This window comes from Platalea leucorodia, assembly GCF_965183815.1.
Source record: "Platalea leucorodia genome assembly, chromosome: 2".
NCBI classification, from domain to species: domain Eukaryota; kingdom Metazoa; phylum Chordata; class Aves; order Pelecaniformes; family Threskiornithidae; genus Platalea; species Platalea leucorodia.
The window spans coordinates 37,729,540-37,745,749 of NC_138824.1; the positions used below are offsets into that span (position 1 = coordinate 37,729,540).

The 16,210-nt window shown below is 33.9% G+C and overlaps 1 protein-coding gene across 1 annotated transcript in view; it reads right to left on the bottom strand.

Moving 5' to 3' along the window:
• The window catches only part of DIAPH3 (diaphanous related formin 3), a gene marked incomplete at both ends in the record, with an annotated part of 259,224 nt that overhangs the window by 130,640 nt on the left and 112,374 nt on the right, over positions 1–16,210 (bottom strand). Inside the window, 3 exons of the mRNA XM_082303926.1 lie at positions 7,997–8,098; positions 12,657–12,751; positions 13,697–13,792. Of these exons, the coding sequence (XP_082160052.1) occupies positions 7,997–8,098; positions 12,657–12,751; positions 13,697–13,792 (293 nt within the window). The remainder of the gene's footprint in view (positions 1–7,996; positions 8,099–12,656; positions 12,752–13,696; positions 13,793–16,210) is intronic.

The following is a 16,210-nucleotide window of genomic DNA, read 5'->3' on the forward strand; positions in this document are numbered from 1 at the left end:
ATTATTTCTGTGATTCCAACTCTTCTTTCACTAGAATACTCAAAAAACTTATAAGGTACATGATGTGAGTTTAATTATCATATTCTTACACTATTCAAAATCTTACCAGTGATTTCTGATTCACTCCTTGACTCTTTGGACCAAAAAAAGGAAGAATCACAGACAAATTCAAAAAGGAATGCAACAGTTCTCCACTGTTTTGTCATCTTGTTTGTGTAGTAGAAAGATATTTAATTAGTATACTTCAAGAACTCAGTTTCTTCTTTACCCAACAAATCTTAGCAAAATAATTCAGCGTTTCGGCACTTTTATCAGCTCTTATGCAAAGGACTCAAAGGAATAAGCTATATTGTATACCTTAGGTATAATGAAATCATCTAGGGCAGGATAAGACTACAGAAGAACAAAAGCTTTCAGAGAACCTTTATCATTGTTTATAGCAAACACATTGGGTTTCCTTTCAGATGAAAGCCAAATATACACCCGTACTCAGGAGCAAGGCTTGAACGGTGGATGGCAATAGTTTGTCAATGAAAATCCATGAAACAGATTACTGCATTTAAAGTATCAGTCATGATTAATAAATCTAACTAGTAACTATTATATCAACTTCACCGAAAACAAATGAGACTGCCATTACTAAATGATCTAATTCAGGGGCTGTACAAGAAGATCTTTGGAGGTTCCTTCCAACCCAAACCGTTCTATGATTCTCCTTAAACATTGTTTATTTGATATGATGACAGAGACTACACCCAAAAGTAGAAAAAAAAAAATATTTTGTAAACCAATACATTTTTTTCAGTAGGGAAAAAACTACCTGAAAAACAAATCAACATTGCTAAATGTTTTAAGTCCTAAAGGAACATAATACTTATACTGCCCACTGCAGAAAGCATCAGGGGAAAAAAACAAAAACAAACACCAAAAAAACCAACCTTCTGTCAACAGTCACCTACCAAGATGATCACCTAGCTGAAACCCCATTCATCTCAGATGGGGCTCACATTACAAGTGTGCTGTCATATGACTACTCATTTCTAAACACAAAGATAGTCTTCATCATTAAAAAGTTTTATAGAATGTATCGCTCATTATCAATCACAATCAATGAAACCTCCAAGAAAATAATATGAAGGTTAAATTACTTTAGGAGGAAGTTTATTGCACTGACTAAACCAAGTACAAAACATGAACTATAAAAACAAAATGCAATTGAATAATTAAATTTTGGCAAGCACAAGCATACTTCATCAAGAATTTGAGCAACAAAATACAGCATTCAAAACAACATCAACTTAAGATAATACTGTGAAGCTAAGTTAAAGCGCTTAATAAGATGAACAGATTTAACACAGTTTTCATAAAATAGTTCATGGCTGCACACAAGCCAAAAAAAAAAAACCCCAAAACAAATGCCACAGTAATAGGTGATATCTGTGTTCTGAGACATCACTTACTGGAGTAAGTGAAAGAAAGAGCATACAGGAAAATAAAGAAGTTTATCTGAAGAAAAACTAAAGTCTGGAAGAGAAGATAAGGGTAATAAAGGATTTATTTTATACTTACTGCTGAATAAACAGAAAACATAAAAGTGCAAAGTAACTTAAAAAGGAGAGGATAATTGCAGAAACCACACAAGCAACCTGTAGAGTCACCAAAAAACAAAAAAAACCACCCCAAGCCACACTCATGAAGGGAACCTGAACTGTTAAGAGGCATATCCTCAATGTCTTTAAGCCAACAAGAAAAGTTAATTATCTTTGGTTGAAGTAAAACATACAATACTGTAGCAGTCACAGTATGCCAGTATCTCAGCAAGTGTCTAGCTGTTTCTTTCAGAGTATCAAATCTTGACTTTGAACTCAAAGCCAGAAGAATAAAAGAAGGTTTCCATTATAATTTTTTTTTTATTATCACAGAAGTAGTAATTATCAGTTTATTCACTACTTAGACTCTTCCTTGGGAGTCAAATAGTTTAGCCTTTCCCTTAAGCAAAACTTCAGAGCAAATTAACATGGGATCTCCAAATTCTCTGAAATATCATAATTACAAGACACTACTCACCTAAAAGATAAACCTGAAAGTCTTGTATTGTGTAAGTTTGATTCTCCTCATTTGAAAAGAATAGCAAAGAATGAGGCATAAACCAGCAATTTTAAGAAAAAAACCAACAGCTATACTGTGAAGATTCATATTCATTAAAGAAATGAGTAGAAATTGTCAGCCCACTCCCCAGCCAGAATAAAACAAAAGATACAAGAGAGCCTGATGGAGATTGAAGTACCTTGATGAAAAGCAAATTTATAAGATTCCATATTCAAAGAGTAAAAAGAGTGAGTTATTCAAAACTTCCTTCCTTCAAGAGAAATGAAAAATGTTTCATGTTAAAAACTGATTGTAGCTTGTTCTCTGAAGTCAGCTCTGCTAGATGCATAGAAGGTGTGACAGTAGAAAAATTGTGCCTAATAAAGGAGTTTGGGTTTGTTGGGTTTTTTTCAACGCTCCACATGGAAAACTAGGGAAAGCACCCACTTGCACTATTCAGTCGGAATCTGGTTATTCCTTCAGAAAAGAGACTCCAGCTATTTTTGACATGTAGGAACTCTTATTATTTAATGAAACGTTTTTCTGAGTTATCACATTGACTCAAGTTTTAAAGACAAATTTATTAAATCAGTTGGGCCACATCCAGCAAAACTTGACCATAGTACTACTGGTCTAGCTCTTCCCATCAGACTGACAGTCCCATCTAACTGAATTGGTACATCTGAAAGAAATAACTAACAGTTAAAAATGTATACCAATAATGTTGCATCTTGTCAATTGATACAAGTCAATCGATGTCTTAAACCAGATCATTTCAAATTTATTTATACTCGAATACTACCAGATTTCAAAAAACACAGCAAAAGGACAGTGGAATGAAATGAATTATTGCTTAAGATTTAAGAAAATTGTGAATTAACTTGCAGAAGTGCTTTAAAATATATCCTCATTTACAAAATAACAAATAGGTAGTGCTGAAAGGGGAAAGTTCAGCACATTAAAGGATTCATGTGCTGAACTAGTAACACAAATGTGTGTAAGAGTGTGTTCAGAAATTTTATTACTCCTAACAATACATGCAGCAGAAAAGAGTTAGACCATAGAATACTATATTGATACCAGGAAGGTTCTCTGGTTACTAAGCAGATACCTTTTTGCTTGCCAACTGAAGTACCTTTTTAGACAAAACTGATCAGAAAAGCCAATTCTATAGTTGGACAATAGGCAAGGATACTGTTAGCATTACAGAGACAATCATATGGTATTAAAACCACAACCAATAAATGCTCAGATACTACAGGAGTCTTTCTGAAAGAATTAAAACTAGAGATTAGTCTTTTAAATAAGACATAACAGGTTATGATGGTCTGATGACAGCAAAAATGAAAAAATAAACAATTTCTTCAGCCTTAAGCCAAGTTTCTTTCCAGAAGACATATTAAGTATTAGAGGGCTCCTGATCAATTGGAAAATGTTGACACAATAAATTTCAAATTTATTACTGTTGCTAGTATGTCCAATTGAAGTAAGTCTCACATTTTTAAAGAGCAAAAGACACACTTGTCAGTTGAGTGAGGCTCAAATATGAAATAAAAATAGCAAAGCAAGCCTTAACCTATGTAGAATTAACTTTTAAATGTCTTTTTTTGAATCAATGTTTATTCTTGATAATAAAGTAAAAAATATGTTTGCTATTTAACTTCGTATTTTACTAATTCAATTAAAATGCATAACCATGCATGTAATTGTATATAAGTACTTCCCCAACAGTTACGTACATATTACTGTTTGAATGATTTGGCATCGTCAAATAGGTGTCTACACATCAGCCAGTTCAGTTCATGGTCAAACTTACAGGTGTAAATCCATCTTTACTGGCATTTTGCCATAATTTGTCAGACTCAAATGAAGCTGCTGAATTTTAGACGTGGGTTTATCTCTGTCACCCTGGCAGACAGTTTGAAACAAAGTTATCAGCAAGAAGCATCATGCTCAGTCTACTTTATTCAGCACAGGACACTTGAATTTTTCTCAGTAAGACTGATACATATGAACCTCTCTTCTACATCAACAATCTACCCTTTCAGTTTTCTGTATTAAATTTTCTGGAAACCCATGAACTTTTAATATTATTGAACAACAGTGCAGCATTTATAAAGCTCAATTCCACAACAGACTAAATATTTTTGTTTTATTTTAAAAGGAAAACTCATGTTTAATGTTTACATCACACTTGAACATAAAACCCAAAAATGTTTACAAAAAGAGGGTCCAATTCTGACAAGCACAGAAAGACTTGTCATCTGTGGCACCAAATAGCACAAGAAAACCCCAAACAGAAAAGGGATCTCGACAAAGTCTTTGTAAAATATTCCGTTACTAGCTTTCTTCTCTTTTCCTGTGCTGATTATTGAAATATCATCTAAATGTTTGGGTCAGCCAGATTTATATTAAAAGAGTATGGCAGAGGTAAAAATGCAAGAGATATTGTTTTGTTTTCTTTATCATACTCACTCTTCCTAACCAGGTTTTTTTCCCCACCTTCCTTTTCTCTTTTATCAACTCCTCTCCAAACATTTCAACTTCTAGATCAAATGAGCAGGAACTCTACCAACAGCTTTTATTCACTACATAAGGAAATTTCATTCCTAGGGTACCACCCATCTCAGATACTGATTGAGATATGGGCCTATAAAGAAACATGTTCTTAAGAAATGTATGTATTACAATATATTACTTCAATTTTGAACATATGAGACTCCAGACTAAACCTAGTACATCTGATTTCTAATTTCAGCAGATTCTTTCATGGTGTTTAAGATGAAGACTTACTTTGAGAACAACGATGAAGTTTGGAGAATCTAAAAGAGCTGTTTCACCCTACAGGATTTGAAGAAATTTGTGGAGGGAAGATGAAAGTGAGAGGAAGGATCTAACTTCTATCAGATCAGAAGCCTCCCATACTATACATCTTGCTATATATTGCAAGGATGCTCCATTAGCATCTACTGTGTATCAGTTGCCGTATTAGTCCATGTTCAATAAAGGGAAATGATATGCAAGTGAGAAAACAAAAACTTTCAAAGCCTAGAATCATAGAAAATCTAAAGAAAATTTGACAAGTGTCATGGTTGAACCCCAGTCAGCAATGAAGCACCACACAGCTGCTCGCTTACCCTCTCCACCTTCCTGGTGAGATGGGGGAGAGAATCGGAAAAAAAAAGGCAAAACCCGTGGGTTGAGATAAAGACAGTTTAATAGGACAGAAAAGGAAGAGAAAATAGTAATAATAATAATAATAATAATAATAATAATAATAATAACAATAATAATAACAATATGATAAAAGAATATACAAAACAAGTGATGTACAATGGAAATGCTCACCACGCGCTGACCAATGCCCAACCCATCCCTGAGCAGTGATCACTGCCCCTGGCCAACTCCCCCCAGCTTATATACTGAGCGTGATGTCATATGGTATGGCATAGCCCTTTGGCCAGTCTGGGTCAGCCCCCCTGGCTGTGCCCCCTCCCAGCTTCTTGTGCACCTGGCAGAGCATGAGAAGCTGAAAACTCCTTGACTAGTGTAAGCACTACTTAGCAACAACTAAAACATCAGTGTGTTATCAACATTATTCTCACCCTAAATCCAAAACACAGCACTATACCAGCTACTAGGAAGAAAATTAACTTTGTCCCAGCTGAAACAAAAACAAGTCAGAAGGTACAATTTAAGTCAGTGTAAATTATTTTTGAAAATTATTAAAGTGATTCTCCGGGGGGTTGTGGGTTTGGTTTTTTGTTTGGTGTTTTTTTTTTGTTTTTGTTTTTGTTTTTTTTTTTTTTTTTTTTGTGGTTTGTGGTTTTGCTTTTATTTAAGAGACATTAATATATTGATGCATCTTAACTTTACATTGATTACCCCTACTGAGTAAACAAATGTAAGAACTCTCATTTATAAAATTACAGATTTAATCCAAAATTTCCACCTGGAGAACTGCTTCAAATGTAATAATCATTATCACAGCTTCCTCCCAATCCTCACCACCAAAAGGTTACATTCTGTTGGTCACAGTAGATTTAACTGCTAACCTGTTTCTCTCTTTCTAAAGCTCTGTAAGATAAACCAGGCTGAAAACAAACCTAAAACTTACCATTGTGAAACCTGCCTTTGTGAAACTACTGTTTTCAGAATTGAATAAACAAATACTATAAGAAAACAAGTGAAAATGTATTAATTTTTCTGACTTTAAACCTTTTGTGTTCTTTGCAAGCAACAGAGGTGCTGAAAGCATTAGTTTCACATCTCTTAAAACAAAAAAAATGTGTTTTAACTGGATTTTTTTTGTTAAGGGAGGATACCTTTTTTAAAGAATCTTAGAGACCTATTCAATGACCTTTTGAAATAAGTGGTGATAATCAAATAAAGTAAGGTTAAGATAGGGATGAACTATAAATAGATCCCTTGAATGTCTGATAAAACCTCGACAAGAAATAAAAAGCAAAAGGTTTCATTAGCTTTTGTAACTAAGAAATCTGGACACAGTGAAGTTGATAATTTGGCTTCAATCAGAAAACTATATATGAAAATCTTGGAAAACAAATAAAAGTGTTAAAAACAGTGGTGGTGTTCCTCCTTTTTTTTCTTGTTCCCAGAACGTAGTTAGAAGACTCCCAAGAACACAGGAACCAGCATTACATTAGATGTAAAATGACTGTCACTCTTGTTAAAAATGGACCAAAAATGAACAGTGGCAGTAGCTTTCAGCAAAAGCACCACTTCAGAACTAGCTTTGTTTTACAAGTACCTATACTCAAAGAAGACTGCCTGTGTCACATCTGTAACTGGCACCAATTCAATGCACTCGCGTTTACTGACCAGACCAACGTTCTTCAGTTGATTCAGAACAGTGATCACTGCTCTTATATCCCACACCTGTACTCCAGCTACTCCAATATTTAAGTACAGGTATTTGATATCCATACAGGTAACTACCAACAGCAAGTGTCTACTGTTATGACAACATGATACTCCTTTTCCTGAAGCCCACAGATACCTCTAAAAGAATTATTTCCTCCCAGGGAAATCCTCCCAGATGAAGCTAACAATGACCATCTTAGCTTGAAACACTAGGAGCAGACAAAATTTAAAAAATAAATAAATAAATAAATCAAAGATTTATAGAGATATATGCACCCAGGAAAAGAAATAAAAGAAATAGCCTTATTCTGGTTTTGTCTGGATGAAATCATTAACAATTATGAATTACAAGCTATGTAGAAATTATATCCAAACTATATTTCCACAAAAAGCATCAACTGCCAGCACTGAACTAGCAGTATTTTCTTTTCTCTCTTCCAGTCTTTCTTTGTTAATTCAACCTGGGAAATATTATAAACCAATCTTCCCTCGGGGAATGGAAGAAGTGACTGCAAGTACTGTTGACAGAACATACTATAAAACATAGGAGGAAGGAGGCAGAATAGGTTGACATAGTGATAACTACAGTCTATTCTCCACGTAAATGAGAAGAAAATAAAGAAAAACATCAGTGTAGAAAACTTCACTGAAAAAGTTAACATTTATTAATGCAAACAAAAGTAAAGCCAAACTATTTTAGCTCTGAAAATTCAGAAATAGCTCCGTATCTCCCAGTGAAACTTTGCCACAGAAAATACCACTAATTTTTTTATTTTGTAAACTAAATTACTTTTTTAAAGAAAGAGAATCCCAAATCATTCCAACAGTAATATTCCAGCAGTCAGGCCTTCCACATCCATGGATATGTCCACTAAAAGTCTGAATAAAAGGCACTTGTACTCTTCTCCCAGTCTGGAACCTCTTCACATTTAGGAAGAAGTAGCTGGTATTGTTTCTATAATACTATATTAAAAATGTATGTCATGAAAGGACAAACAAAAAGTGATAACAAAACAGAACTCACCACAACTCCAAACTGTTCCGGCTCAGACAAATTATTATACTCACTCTTGAACTTGGACAATGCATTCAACTGTTCTTGTTCAGGAAGATGTTTTATTAAATTCTATCAAGAAAAATAGAATAGGCTTAAAAATCTCAGATTCTATGTTGCTTGTATTATTGTAGGCAAATGGTATTACATACGCGTCACTACCATATACTTCAAAGACAACACTCCTCCCTGAAGACAATAGAATGTAAATAGGCAACACACAAATTAATGTAACTGAGAGTGTAAAAAGCAAGTGATTAAATACTGCTACTTAGCATCTTTTGCTGATTCTACAAACATTTCTGTAGTCTTTTTTTAAACATAATTTTTAAAGAAAGAATATGCTTGATAGGCACTATGCAAATAGAACACTAAATGGCAAATAGGATAAGAACTTCAAGTGTAACATATCCAACTAAAGGATGGCAAGAATTATTAATGATAGAAAAAAAGTTTTTTAAAAATGGATAATTCATTTTCTAGTGTTCCAAAAAAAAAGCTTAAAGCCATTAGACACTACTTAGCCTGAAAACTTGCCAGAAGTAGGAACTCAGAGGTGGGACTCGGCTTCAGCTGAATTCAGGAGTCCGTATGGGGAGCTTGGACACTTACACAGGTGAACGTCTTGTGAACACAGGTAAGGAAATCTAACCTATCACCCTTAACAGATCCTCCGAAGAGTCCTCAGACTCCCTGGAGCTTCCTGAACACTTAGACACCTATATTTACGTATAGGCATCTACATTTAGGCACCTGAATCCCACTCTATTTCCAATCAATCAGCTAGGTTGGCTAAAAATGGCTATTCTGAGGTTCTAGAAGTAGAGAATGAATGAACAGGATCTCCATCTGAAACCTTAAAACAAACAAACAAACAAAAAAACAAAAAAACCTAATTTTATCCACAAAAGATCCTAATTTCTTCTTCTACAGGAAATTCAGCCCATTAGGATATACAAATTATCTCTCTGGGGCTAGAGAGATAAACAGTCACAGCTATGCTTTGCTTAACATACTTTCCTAATTTAAGAAGAAAGAATTCAACTCTTTAACTACTACCCCAAAAATATCCCTAAACCTGTAGTCAACTCAGTGGCTCTACGCTATCTTCAGAACCTATATTAGCTAGTTCAAAGCTAGCCCCAGGTGTTTATTCAAGTTGCAATAGCACTCTTGGATTGCAGTATAGATATTCCTCTTGTTAAAGTATGAAAATACGAGATTTGTAACTAAAGAACAGATGTATGTAAAGTGTTGAAGTTTTTTAAAAGCAGCTTGAACATTTTGTTTAATACTAATTCTTTTTAATTTTTTAAAACTAAATCTCTTAGCTCTTGTAACAATTGCCATTTTATGGTAATTTAGCATTTATCAAACCTTTTTTCTAATGGATAAAAAGACCTAGACAGTCCTTCATCACTGTTTTGTTTTAGTGTAAAAATAGTTACTATTTTAAGAACTGAAACCCTACTTTGATTCTAAGGACTACAATAAGTAATTTGTTTTACAAACTTTTGTGATATCCAAAGTAAGGACAACATAGTTTAGCAAGAAAGGAAAGTCAAGTTTATCAAAATATAGCTTAGCAAGAAAGTAAACAAGAAAAGCTAGACTTACAAGCAAAGGTCTAAATAAACCAAAGGAAGAGTAAATGACAGTTAAAAGAGTAGACTGCTTCAACAGACTGTCCATGCTCAAATGAGGATTTTGGTAGAAAAAAAAAAGAACTATTAAAAATACATAAATAATTATGCTTAAAATAATAATGTAAACTTAAATTTCATGGAGCTTAGTTTGGACATGGTCAGACTGCCTTTCAGCATGAAGAATTTATGAGAGTAGTCATATATATCCTTACCAGTATTACATTTGGAAAAAATATTTTTGTAAAAAAGACTACATTTATTAATTATGGATGAAGAAGTCCAGCACTAAATCATTAACACTGAGCAAAAATGAAAGGGTACGGAGTGCAAAAAGATACATTTTAAATCAGAAATTCATAACCCACTTATTTCTTGTCTTGATATAAAACATCTATATATAACCAGCTCTAAATATACTACAATTCCTTAATCTTTACTGAGATTAAAATGTTATTTATTGTTTGATGCTAAAATTTTCACATGTAGAAAAACTGTCCACAAAACTTTCAAAAAAGAGAAACAGTCAAGTGTTGTATGAATGTTTTCAACATTGAGCATCAGAAAAAAACAAACTGAAGCAGCAGCTGATATCAAAGCAGCTTTATGGTGTTCAGATAAAGCTTTTGAACTGCTAGAGATGAAACACATTTTGAGTATCAAATAGAGAATAAGCAGGAGAACGAATTTTGACTAAGTTATAAGGAACATTCCAATAATTAGTCAATGACTATTTGGATTACAACATGACTTTTGGAGTTTTTACATCTTTAAGAACTAGATTTAATTTCTGACTGGAGAAAGCTGGGGGAAGGGCAGGGGGATACATTTTACTTCTTAAGAATAACAAAAGAGTAGAATTAAGGACAAATTTCCAACTTCAGAAACTGTGATATTAGGATACACTGAATAATATTTAAAGCTAGACAGAAAAAATTGATGAAGTCAAGAAATTTCTAGAAAGGAGAAGTACCATAATGTCTAAAGTACCTTATATAAATAAAAATAGCCATATGCTTGCAAACATATGTATGCTTATGCTCTTCTCAGAATCATGAAATACACAGGACTACATTTTCATAGCATGACCATAACCCATACTTGTAAAGGTTTTTGAAGGTAGAAATAGAGAAATACAGCTGGATAGTTAAATTTACTTAGTAACCTAAGCATATGTGAAGGTGGATAACAAATTTTTAAAGCAATGAGGCACATTATTCTACCACTTCCAAAGGAAGATGGGTGTCTTAAGTGCTTTTTTGAGTTTTAGCTCAGATGGTCCCCTTTTCAAAGTTGTTACAGGGATCTTTTACCCAGAAACAAGAAACTTGGATGAAACCATTTGATAAAAATTATTACATCCAAACTTGCAAAGTAAATTTGGAGTGTAAGTTCTACGGAATTTTCCATTTAATTTAGGCCTGCGTTTAATCACTTCGCAAAAAAATGCAAGCTATACTCTTGAATCATTTATATGCTTAAAAAAAACCCAATACGTGAGATCTGCCATCCTCTAACACTATGCCTTGTTAGATATGTGACTGTGCTCATATAGGATTCTGTGAGCATTCTCACCTGTATTCCACTACACTGATTTTCACTCAATCACAGCAGCTGCTAACATCACTGTCCTCTTGTAGGACATTATTCCTCACCTCACGTTTGGCTCTTCAAGTTCTCTTATCGTTTTCTTAAATAAAATTGTTCACTCCCCTCCAAAAGCAAACACAGAAAGACTCAAACGTTGTCAAAAATACTTTAGACTCAATTCTGATGCCAAGAACTATATAGAGAGGTTACTGGATACATTGACTTTCAATATACTCTACTGTTATTACCAATTAAAAGAGCCACAAGATTATCAGCATAGTGTCAAAAAAGTGTCTCCTATTATTGTTAACCACGCTTATTGCATAGAGAATAAAGTGGGGCTAGGCTGTGTTAGCTGTTTTAAATATACAGAAAAGTAGGCATTCTTAATACCAAGATATATACCACTGAAATGGAAATAATAGTCCACAGAAGAAATTTAAAACAAACAAACAAAAAAGTTAACAATTCTGAATAAAAGTAAAGTTTTTCTTCTTAGCTTATTGCAACTGATGGAGTATTTGCCACATGGTCACATAAAAGTATGCCATTAATTAACTACCCTGAATGGTTTGATGATCTTTTTCCCCAGAGCCTAGATGCAAAAAAATGTTTGCCTTCTTTAAATAATACATATAGAAATTATCAAGATGCCAGCTTTTCATAATTTCGATGTCTAATATTTATTTAGTATATACAGGTTGCTTCATGCTTGTTGAGGACCTAATTTCGTTAACAAGCTAAATTTTCACCATTGAAAAACAGTGCTAAGGTCAAATAGCATGAGAGAGAGTCTCAGAGCAAGCATGGACTATCTGAGACAGATTTCAAGCTGAACATAACAGCATAGCATAGTCTATCTCTCAGCTTTTCATGCTATTTTAGAGAATTTTGACTATTATTCCAAATAAAATAAAATAAAGATACACCTCATGCATCTTTTGAGCATGAAGAAAACCTTGAAAAAGAAAAGTGATGTAAGTGCAAACTAGAATCAACAAACAGCTTAGAGGTGTAAACTGCTCTGTTCATCCTAATAACCTTGAAGTAATAGTTTCAGTGCCAATATTAACTGCATCATTGAACAAAAGAAAGCAAATTATACAATGATTATATATACCATCACTGGAGATGATGGCTCATGTTCGTTCCTTCAAATATTTCTTAAGAGAAGCATCTCATTCTTCAAATCAATCAGACAAGCTTATTTTAAAGGAAAACGAAGTCCAAATAGCTCAACAGTGTCTAAATATCTTTGAAATCCAAGTGACAAGAAGTAAGGGCCAAACTACATGCAGGAAGAGAAGACAGCCTCCTCAGGAGGTTTTAGCGACAAGTTTCTATTTAATGAGAAGCTTACCCTGAAATATTGGGATTTAAAGTGGCATTTTCCTTACCTGAATCATGGACTCTGACAGCTGTGTTTCATCTACTTCCAATATCATCATTTTGATTTCCTCATAAGGCACCCGGAAAGAGCCAAGGAAAATTGCTAAAACAAAGATTCAACACATAATGAAGAAAGTAAGACAACAACAATCTTTTTTCTACTTACAAAATACCAATTAAACAGGCTATAGCATCTACAGGTTAACAAACACTATGCAAAATAATATAGAGAAAACGATTTTAAATGTATTTTTAATTACTGTTGTCCTACAATTCCAGCCTTCTCCATCCATTTGTTATGCACAACATCCAGCATCACAGAAGACCTCCATAAGCAGCCAGTGACAAGTCTACTCTGCAGCGTAAACATTGCCATTATAGTATTTTGTGCTGAGGTGACAATTACACTTTTTTCTTCAATGGTCTTGTCAGAGCTTTCTCATAAAAAAGCACCATGAGAAATCAAAACCATATAGTTAAAAACCAAAATGCTCTTCTAAAAACTGTTTATTTGTTCACCATAATTCAGTCATTTCCTATTTTATGTCTACCAGCATTTAGGAACCTATTCTTCACAGAATTCCTCTCTGCCAAAACTTTATCATCTTTATTTGCATATTATTGCATAATACTGAGTATTGCCTTCTTTATATAAAGTACATGAGAGATGACCAGACATCTTGTAGACATTATTATCTTTTTGCTGGGGGAGGTAGGGAGGGGGCAGGCAGTATTCCTTGAGTAATATGTTGAAAATATAGATAGATAATTAGATATATAGCTGTATGCTTGTACTTCAATATATACAGAAGAGAATAATTTCAGTCTTAAACAAGGGATAACCTTTAACTGTTTTCTGGGTCTTTTTAAACGTGTTTTAGTTGTATCAACTGACATGTTTGGGCTTAACACCAATTACTGCACATATGCACATATTCTCACACGCTTTAAACAAAAAGTGGTTATGAGGCAGTCAGACAAGAGAGAAAAGCATTTTTATGGAACATTTATACAACATTACTCTGTCATAAAAACAGAATCTACTTACACAGATTCTGCGCAATCTTTGGGTCCAAAACTTTTAATTCTTTGATTCTTTTCTTAATGGATTTCTTTTCTTCAAAATCCTCCTCCTCTTTTTTTACTGCCAAAGTAAACACAAATACACTCATTGTTAACTCTTCATATTTAGAGAAAACATTAATTAATTCAGAAAACATATTTGCTATCAAGCTTAGGCAATTCACAAAGAAAAGAACATATCACAGAACATACAGACAAAAAAATACAGAGGTTCTGTATTCATTGCTTATATTGTCAAAATTTTTGCTCTTCAGTCAAATTTGTCAGCGCCTTAGCCTTCTAGAACAAGATTTTTTTTTTTTTAATATATAGAAACTGAACAAAGATGCTAATGTTAATTGTACAAATGGTCTGAGGTCATGAAAGTCATACTTAAAATACCATGCAACATACTTCAGTCAGTCTGGCCAGGTTAATATTAAAAACAAATCTTAAAATACAAATCTTAAAAAAGATACGTCAATATGTCTCAACACTGAGCAATAAAAAAACAACCCCAAATTTAAGTATATTTGTGACTGCTTTCGTCTAAGTATATGCACCAAAATTATCAACGACCACTTGCTCATTAAAAAAATTAACATTGCCTTGGAACATAAATGAGTATATACCTATTTTCCTTATCTCCTCCAAAAAGATATATTTTTAAATATATGATGTAATCACTTTGTTATAAAATACCACAAAGGCAAAGTGATTGTCTAAACATACATTAACATTGCTGGAATTTTTGGCTTATTCTTTTCAGAAAATAATTAATACAAATAGGATCTCCCAAATGCATTATGTAAGCAGAATTTACTTCTCATTATTCACACATTGTCATAAGAATTTCACTTAAAATAACAGGATGGACTTGATAATGTATATCAGTAGGAACCATTCCAATTATTATGCAAACAAATAAAAAATACCAAAACCATACAAAACTTTCTTTAAATCCAGCCTGTTTGTCCTTTTTTATTTTCTTCTTTCCTTTTTTTTTCCATCCCTAGCACAAATCTTCACCATTAAATGTTGTTCACCCAATGTATTACTATTGTTTATCTAATTCTCTATTTCAAAAATGAAATTAGTTTCCAAGCTTTTACACAATGATTGTTCCAAATTAAGTTATACAAGCTTCAAATACTTGAGAGTAGAAAATCTGTTGCAATAAAAGTATATGCTACTGAATTCAGAAGGAGATGGATATAAATGAGAAGTCTTGTCAAGAAGATACGGGATTAAAATTTCTAGCTCACTGATGATTCTTGACAAAACTAGATGTAACATGAATTATCAGGAGGATTTCCCTAAATCGAAATTACTTCTATAAATTCTAAGAGAGATCTCTGAGAGCTATGTCAGGCTGGATGGGCTCTGAGCAACCTGATCTAGTCGAAGATGTCTCTGCCCATTGCAAGGCGGGTTGGACTAGATGACCTTTAAAGGTCCCCTCCAACCCAAACTATTCTATGATTCTTAAAAAAATGTTTTTCTAAGCACAGTAAGTTTTGCCTAGGATTGAGACACAGACTAAATGACCTCTTGAGATCTTTGAGCTTTGTTGTCTAGGATACTACCAATGAGACAAGAACTTAAAGACCTGACATAGGGATTGAAGGAACTGGATTCTAGCCCCTTCCGACTTGGTGGTGACAAAAATTTGAATAATCTGCCAAATCACTTTTAATAGTCTACATCTGCTAGGCAGCGTGATGCTCCTCTTGAGGACATTCCACAGTGCAGAAAAGAAGCTAGTATTCTGAAAAATGAAACTACTGAGCTAAGACATAAAGCAGTCCTTGAAAGAAGAACTGATATCCAGGGTCCCAGCAAATGGGTTACAAAGCTGCAATCCTCCTCTTTTGTCTTACTCCCCACCCTACCCACAACAACCAGTTGGCCTTGAATTTTTTTAGCACAGATTTAACAGAAAGGTTAGCACTCTCCTGCCCCAGGAAAAACAACACACTCTGCTTATCATGCATGTGAAAGCAAAAGAAGTAGGTTTTAACCACCAATGTGAAAACTCAATGCCCCATGTTCAAAGGAACGGAATGACATTTGAGCTACTGGATAAAAAGGAGGTTACCACTAAAGCTTCACTTTTTTCTCGTTATGCTTTAAGAAGAGCCCCTACTGAACCCAGAAGGGCATGTCAGGGGCTGCAGATCCCAGGATCATGCAACTGTTTTCTCCTGCAGTTACACACCTTAACAGACCTCTCGGGTTTCTTATCGGCTACATGCTGAAAACAGTCATTCTTAAAAGACCATTTTGAGTTGTCTGTCTTATCAATGCTAGAACTGAAGATTCCACTAGAAGACCTAGGCATCTCTGTAGCACAGGTTGCGTGTCATCTTCATGGCTTTACTCATCTGAATCATAGTGAAAATACAGTAATGCTTTATGGCTACCTTGGAACTTTGCAAATCATCATTTTACAGGAAACAAAATAATTTCCTTAATAGTTGCAATGAAAAAAGTGAGATTA